This window comes from Hippichthys cyanospilos, chromosome 16 (assembly GCF_059441005.1).
Source record: "Hippichthys cyanospilos isolate Australia breed blue-spotted pipefish chromosome 16, RoL_Hcya_1.0, whole genome shotgun sequence".
Taxonomy (NCBI): Eukaryota; Metazoa; Chordata; class Actinopteri; order Syngnathiformes; family Syngnathidae; genus Hippichthys; species Hippichthys cyanospilos.
In genome coordinates, this window is record NC_142384.1 from 14,377,716 (window position 1) to 14,385,346 (window position 7,631).

Genomic DNA, 7,631 nt, shown 5'->3' on the forward strand with positions numbered 1-7,631 from the left:
GCGTGCAGAAAGCGGAAGTCGAGGAGGAAAGGAAACGGCGTTCGTCCAATGGCGGAGTCAAAACCGCCCAGGGACACGCCCACCCGAGTGTCGAGCGCGAACGTGGAGGTGATTGTTCTGCACAGGCGGGATGTTGGGACACCCGCACCAACTTTCTCTATTCTTGCGCACATCAAAGACAAAGGAAAATTCCTAAATATTTTATTCCTAAGTACTCCAATGTATGCCCTCAAAATTTACGTTTTAGTCATAGTAACATGCGGATTTGGCAAAACGTGCTTTCTGCCGACAGTCTGCTGCAATATGAAGCCATCTGGTAGTTACCCCCCCTTAAAAAAAAACATAAATCATCACTGCTGATTCATTTGTCCACTTCTAGCTTGAGGTTGCATCTCTGCTAAAGTGCCTTTGAGGTCATTTATACTCTGGAAAGTGAATTTACTAAAAATGTGACATTTCTCTGTCCAATTTAATTGTTAGCAACAACTATATAATCCTGTATGATTATGCATGAGTAACAAACATCTATGAGTCCCAAGAGTTTCTGTTTACCACTTCCACTTCATCCACCTGTCTGGATTCTTTATGCACATTGTTAATCCGATTAATCTTGCTATCTATTTAGAAGTGAAAGCAATCAATTCATGCGGCTTTGTTAGGGAATGAAAAAAAAAAAAAAATCAGAAAATGGTGTAACACATTTTATTTCTGTTTATGGTCATTTTTTTAAGACCAATCAGAAGTGGCACCACCCCAGTCAGAGGCCTGGGCAGTAGGAGCAGTTGACCAGTCCTCAGTGGCAGGCTGATTGCTCCAGTCCTCTGCAAGATTTAAAGAAGAAAAAATAAGCAAACGTACAAAAATGTTCAACATTTGTTAATAAATTCTTAAAGACAATTCTCACCTGAAAAGACTTCAGTGGGCTTTACAGCTGTTGGAGCACCTGGAAAAAAGGACAAAAGTGATTAATACCTGGGTTAGAATAGCACTAAAAAGGGTGAAAATGAAGCAATCCTACCTGCTGGAAACTGTTGAATGGGCACAGATGGCACAGCGACGCCCTCAGACCAGTCTGCAACCTCAGGCTGGGCAAACTCTGCTGCAGGTGCCGTCCATTCACCCTGGAATTCTTCCTTTCCAACAGCCTTCTCGGCAGCAGCCTGCTCCTCCTTCTCAATCTGCATTTGAAAGCACCTTATTAGTAATGGGAGTCACTTGCTTAAAATACTACCTGTGACAGAACAATGTTTACCTCTTCTGGATCTCTGTAGAAGTACAGATCAGGCATGACTTCCCAAGGATGCTCCCTGGAAATTGTACCTCTCATTCGAAGAACCTCCCGGGCCAACATCCACCACATCAGACCCACAGAGTGGTGACCCTGAAACGGGACGTATTGGAAAATAAGCTTCTCTGTAAAATCAAGTCTTTTCATTCTACGGCTCACCTTGTTGTTACAGGGGATGGCAATGTCCACATATCTCAGTGGAGAGTCAGTGTTGCACAGAGCAATGGAGGGGATGTTCACATAGGAGGCCTCCGTCAATGGCTGGTGATCAGCCCGAGGATCGGTCACAATCAGGAGGCGGGGCTCTCTGAAAGCCGCCTGGATTTGATTGGTGAATGTACCAGGGGTGAAACGACCATGGAAGGTGGTGGAACCGGTGGCAGAGGCAAACTTCAGCACAGCTCGCTGAAGAGAAAAAATGTTTTGTCAATTTAAGTTAAATCATTGCATTTTTTCTTTGACTCAATTGTCATTGTGGCTCAGGTCCATCAAACCACGATCATGGGACATTAGTCCTCAATGGCGTGAGTGAAACCAGTCCGTTATTAATCTTGCACACTTCCGACACCTGAACACCGACAACAGTGCCCGGCTTTAATAATGTGCGTTTTTGCATTTCAATAATTCATCTGTCTTAACAGCAACAAAATAAAACAAAACCATAGTTCTAAGAACTTAAATGTACCTGTCCGGTGTTCCTGGAGGAGATGACACAAACATCAGCTGGGTTTTCAATGGCAACTATGGCCCTTGCAGCCAGAAGCAGCTTCTCCCAGGTCTTTTTCAGGTTAATGATGTACACACCTTAGAAGATCAGAAAACCTTCAAATGCATGGTAAAACATGTGCAGTAAGTAACACAATGATCTACACATACCATCGCTTTTTCTCTTGTAGACATACTGCTCCATCTGGAAGTCCAAGTTGGTACCTCCCAGATGGGTTCCTGCAGCCAGGAACTTGAGCACATCCTCCTCCTTCATTTGAAGGACATCAAGGCTTCCGGACATCGTGACCACTTTCCCGGAGTTACGAGTGAGGTGGGAGAGCTATGGAATAAATGCAAACAGCATTGGGCATATTGAAACGCAGACTATTATACGGTTGGAGTGATTCTGTCACACATAAGCCATTAAATGGAAACATTTATTTTATATTTAATATTGATTCAGCAAATGATGCATTTGCAACATCAGTTACACATAGTTAACAATTAAACGGCCATTTCGTATATCATTTAAAAAGTATAACTTGGTCACTAGAGCAGCGTGTTCAGTCGAGCGCGGCGCTCAGCTCCGAGTGAGCGCGTGTCACAAGCTAGTTAGCTTCAATTATTAGCATAACTACTAGGGCGTTTCAAGACATCATAAGAGTGACATGTCTACATTTTAACGACAGTGTAGGTGGGCAAGATCGTCGTTAGGCGTTTGCTTGATTGTTTAAATGAGTTTGACAGTTAAACACTCTAAAAAGACGGTTTAGAACTCACCACGAAACAACGCCGTATGGAAGACCGCTTACACGATGGTAAAAGAGGCCGCTGGACGGAAGTGACGTCAATTATATAGTAAATTTCTAAGCTTGTGATTGGTTGGTTGCATTTGTTGTAGTTTTTCATCTTTACCGATAGATGGCAGTGTTACATCCCGGATATCGGATGGTCATCCCATATTAAGACAAGATGGAAAGACCATATTAAGACAATGCTGAGACGCTAGCTTCTCAGTCAAAGTCTGCCCTGTGTGGCAAGTGTATTTATTTGCTCAAGATAAAGAGTTCCAGAAAAACATAACCCTGGGGTACAAAATGTCCTTGTCAAGTTGAGAAATGAATCTATTCAAATGTGGTACAGTGACTGAAAAATTGGAATTCAAAGCCTCTAATTGAATTTATAAAACAGACTGAAATACTGATAGCTGATAAGCAATATATCTTAGTGCTTAATGTGAAAACCAAGAATTCCTTACCCATTTATCACCCTCAAAAACCAATGTCCAATTTCCAGTCTATCGTACGCCATAGTTCATTTGTCATCATAGGTGAATTAAGACTGATATGCGTCATTAAATTTGCGGTTTCGATCAACTGTTACCAGGCCACTTTGTGTTTCATTTATTCAGATTTGTTTTGTAGGCCAAGATCTTGACAGAATTCATCGTGTCACAGTGATCTTAGGTTCAGAATTCAACGTGCCCTATGACGTAACTGCCATATCTGCATAGCGGCATATCCGAGGTCATGTTTTAGTTCATGATGTTAAGTACAGTAGATTCCCTCAGTTTAATCATTTACAACATTTAAGAGCGGGGTAAAAAGCACACATGACAGTTGAAGATTTGTTTTATTGTGTTATAAATATATAAATACTTCGGTAGCTTCTGCAAAAATATATAAGGGACATTCATTTTTAAGACATTGTGATAATGGACAACACAATGTCACATTAAAGGATAGCAAAAAAAAAAAGCATGAAGCTGTAAGATATGAGTGTGTGTTACAGAAGTCAAAGCTTTTTTTTTTTCAACATCATGCAAGACTTATTGTAGGCAGTCTGGGATTATTTGTGTAGGCTACACCCATGACAAACAAACAGGCACTCGCTCTGAGACATTTCTAATATGTGAGAAATCTGAAAGCACAGTCAAAAATACTCATGAAGTATTTGTTAGACCAACGTTGGCCTGATGGTAGCGTCAAGCCATTCCCTGCTTTTGTGCAATGCTTTCAATGGATAAAGAAAATACCACACAGGGGCACTTTTCATCACTGTTTGTCACGTGACCTTCGCTCTCTTTTTCAAACTCGTACTTAACGTCCTTTTTCACGTTTTCAGTCCGAGATACGCCATCATTTGTTCGTAGACTGTCCACGCCATGGCGGCCATCATCGTCCTCCTAAGAGAGCGTGGCAACGCCCCCCTCAAGAAACCCTTAAGTCCGTGTTCCTTGGAGAGAAGATAAAATATAAGGAGGTGTCAATCAGGAGAATCTCAGGTCAAACCATCCATTTTTGGTGAATATTTACACTTAAGGATTCATGTTATGCGTGCTATTTAAAAGACTTGACGGATTCAAGAAAGTGATATATTTACCGCATAGATGTATCTGATAGCATCGGTCGTCTTGAATTGGGGGTTCACTTGGACGAGGGTTTTGACCACATCGGCAGGCTGAGTGATGAGCGAGGCAGACACTCCTGCCATGATCCCACAGCTGAAGTTACCCAGGGGAGCCAAAGCAGACATGCTGATCTCTAAAATAAAGTTTAAACACATGTAATAAAAGTCAGCAAAAAGAGCATCCGTACATTTGTTTGAGAGACACGGCGCAGGCAGACAAAAGTTGCAAAAAGGTGCCACAAATATATTACTTTAATAGTCTTTGATTGAAATTAAAATAATATTATTAACTATAATTATCATCACTCAAACAAAGTGTCTTGTTTCGTGCTTTATGTACCGTTCGGCAAATTGGTCTTCATCTGGCTGTAGAACATAACGTAGATCCCAGAGAAAGGAACATCTCGGAGCAGAGTGGCCATCAGGCCGGAGTAGAGTGCAGCAAAACCTTCGGTCCGACACACACTGCGCAAAGCCCCGGTGACGCTCTCGTAGCGGTACCTGCCACACTGACGCAAAACCACAGATATCATACTAACTGTGTCAGCTTTGACATTGTGACAGTTACGTAACTGTGCCTACTGTATATGTTAATGATTGTGCAGTGTAGCTACTATAAAAAACTCATTGTATTACTGCCATTTTGATGTTCCTATTTGACATCATTCTTGTTCTCCTGTGCCGTCTTACTTCATATCGAGTCTTGATGACCGTCACAGGCAGCATGAGGACCCCTGCCACTGTCCTGGACCCGCCTCCTAGCAGGACCGCCCCCAATGCCCCAGGGTTGTTCTCCTGGAAGAATTGCTGCTTTAATGAGCAGTAAGTGCTGAAGTAAAGCCCCACGCCAGGGATGGTCCTCATGAATGACTGTGCAAACATAAAAACGGGAAAGAGTTGAGTGATTGGCTTTTAAGAATTCACACATGCTTGATTTGTGTTGAAAGTATTCTAACCGGTGAAACTCCTTTCCACAGTCCCAAAAGTCTCTCTGTCTGCACTACATTCAGGATCACTCTCATCATCCCTACACGGTTAGAACTGAAGAGATAAAATTCAGATAAGTCATTAAAAAAAAAAAAATCGATATTACACTATGATGTGATACTACATATGCTGCAAATGAGCGCTTGTCGACCCTTACTCAGGCTGCACGCCGTTCTGCAACGTTTGCAGACGTGTCTTGACCAGATCAAGGGGCTGGAAAAGCAGTGTGGAGCAGGTTCCGCTCAGAGCACCACACAGGAAGGCTTTGACGGCTGGGTGAGCCTAAAAAGGTTGCAGGAGGGATGGTGTTTGTATGCACCCACACATACAGTAAGATTGATGAATGATGATTGGGGTTTCATTGAGGGACGTCTCAGTGAATCACATTTTTTTTGCACTCGTCACCTTATTTTGAGGATCATCTAAATTGTAAACTAGGCACAACAAAAGTTTGTGAAGATTAAACTGAAAACCTACCAGCGATAGCTCCATAGTTCTGTCGGGCTTGAATTAGGTTTTTTGCTTCTTTTTTTGCACCTGTACTCTGCAAGCACTCCCCTTCCTGTCAACAAGAAACAGTGATATGTTACAGAACTGGCTGTTGTGAGGTCAATCCAGTCAACCACCAAAACACTTTTTACATTTAACCCGATGATGCAAGCCATTGTTGACCCATGGATTGGATATGGCACATGATCAGGTTGTTTGTGCGGGGCTCCTTCAAAACTATGCAACCATTATGCATGAATCACAAGACCAACAATGTGTGTTCTTGTTGTTTGTATGTTTGTGAGCAGAGCAACTGACTTGACACACAGCTACTCATTAACAAGCCAAAGGTGACTAATTAGGACCTTGTTCCATCCCCCTCAGTACAGCACTGCAACTTGCTTAAAACATCATAAACAAAATGACCAAAAGAGTTCAAATAACACAAATATCCAATATGAAGAAATATATTAAAATGGCTTAAAGCTTAAACAGAAGCACAAACGTTACCTGCATGCGAAGAAAATAAATCACATTTGTAAATATTGCTCTCAAAAGCCAAAACCAAGCAACTTCCAAACCAAAAGTTATGACGGAAGTAGTACTATTACAATAATAAACGTTGCATGATTGTTTCTCTCACTTAGCTAAAAAAGGAAAATAATCCAGAAATAAAGTTAAATCAAGACCTGACATTGTCAATCGAAATTTACATTATTGCTGAAAACGCAAAACGTAAGAACTGCTGGATGTCATTTGCTAATTGAGGTCAATGTGATGTAACGGTTCAGGTTGCATACGTACTGTTACCTGCGCATAGATTTAAATGATAGTGACATATTTTATTTACCCAAATGGAAAAACTGAGTCCTCCTTCTAACAGTCCACAAAAATCAGAAAAAAACCTCACACACAACACAGGCTAAAGCTAAAAATGGAAACTATGAACGAATAAGTACATAATTAGATAAATATAGTACAACGGGAACAATATATCGACGCGATTAAATAAACGTGCACAAACATGGCCAAATAATTGGATAATACAAAACTCATAATTGAACTGGATATAATCATTAAGCGAACTTGTTTCAGTAAAGCTAACATGCTGTGTATAATTACGTACCTTCTCCCAGTTTGCCTTTCTTTCTGGCTGCAGACTAAAAAGGGTTTCACTAACAGTAATAATGAAACTTAAGACCTGTAATAACGAAACTTAAGGATTGACTTTCGGTACCACGGTTGCCCATTTGAAAACCATGTCTTCCCAAAGACAAAAGAGTGCCCCCCGAGAAGCCGGTTCCTGTTGTGGGCGGGCCCTTCTATTTTAGGCGTGATTGGATGGCACCAGAAAGTCACGCCCATTCAGGAACACGCTACTTTCATTGGGTCTTCGTTTGTTCACGTCATTTGGCGTCAGTACGTTCCTGTCTGAAACGCGAATAACCTCTCTATTAAAGTTATTTAAGGTTACTTCTAATCTTTAGCTCTCTTTTCATTTGAGTTTTGTGTTGCATTTTTCATTAAAACATCCCCAACATTGTGCGTTGGGGTGATATTTGTTTTGCGTACGCTAAAGCATAAACGGGCAAGAAAAAAAAACCCAAAGTGGTCAAATCCATTTTCTATGTAGCGTTTTAGACAGCACGAGTATAACTGATTTGCAGTACAGTATTTACAACTGAAAAAAAAAAACTTGACTGACCTCTGCTGGTGATTCAGTGTGTGTTCAGGTATCAAGCGCCACAAC

At 41.3% G+C, this 7,631-nt stretch overlaps 2 protein-coding genes across 2 annotated transcripts; both read right to left on the reverse strand.

Annotated features, from left to right (window-relative positions):
• Positions 1–688: 688 nt before the first annotated feature.
• On the reverse strand, positions 689–2,833 carry rpsa (ribosomal protein SA). The gene is made up of 8 exons (XM_088437985.1): positions 2,777–2,833; positions 2,165–2,336; positions 1,974–2,092; positions 1,448–1,693; positions 1,253–1,381; positions 1,019–1,178; positions 905–943; positions 689–821 (listed from the first exon to the last, which is right to left on the reverse strand). The coding sequence occupies exons 2-8, from the start codon at positions 2,295–2,297 to the stop codon at positions 727–729; spliced, it is 921 nt and encodes a 306-aa protein (XP_088294111.1). The 5' UTR covers positions 2,298–2,336; positions 2,777–2,833; the 3' UTR covers positions 689–726.
• Positions 2,834–3,609: 776 nt separating this feature from the next.
• On the reverse strand, positions 3,610–7,183 carry LOC148410783 (mitochondrial glycine transporter A-like). Its single transcript, XM_088437173.1, has 8 exons — positions 7,008–7,183; positions 5,870–5,954; positions 5,550–5,674; positions 5,362–5,446; positions 5,096–5,275; positions 4,746–4,914; positions 4,379–4,539; positions 3,610–4,231 (listed from the first exon to the last, which is right to left on the reverse strand). The coding sequence occupies exons 2-8, from the start codon at positions 5,882–5,884 to the stop codon at positions 4,109–4,111; spliced, it is 858 nt and encodes a 285-aa protein (XP_088293299.1). The 5' UTR covers positions 5,885–5,954; positions 7,008–7,183; the 3' UTR covers positions 3,610–4,108.
• Between the last annotated feature and the right edge of the window lie 448 nt (positions 7,184–7,631).

Coding starts and splice junctions, on each gene's coding strand:
- LOC148410783 (XM_088437173.1), bottom strand. Junction 4,915..5,095: donor TCATCAAGACTCGATATGAA/GTAAGACGGCAC, acceptor GTTTTGCGTCAG/TGTGGCAGGTACCGCTACGA. Junction 4,232..4,378: donor CTATCAGATACATCTATGCG/GTAAATATATCA, acceptor CTTCTCTCCAAG/GAACACGGACTTAAGGGTTT.
- rpsa (XM_088437985.1), bottom strand. CDS start 2,297: ATGTCCGGAAGCCTTGATGTCCTTCAAATGAAGGAGGAGGATGTGCTC. Junction 1,179..1,252: donor TCTACAGAGATCCAGAAGAG/GTAAACATTGTT, acceptor TTTCAAATGCAG/ATTGAGAAGGAGGAGCAGGC. Junction 822..904: donor GCCCACTGAAGTCTTTTCAG/GTGAGAATTGTC, acceptor TAAATCTTGCAG/AGGACTGGAGCAATCAGCCT.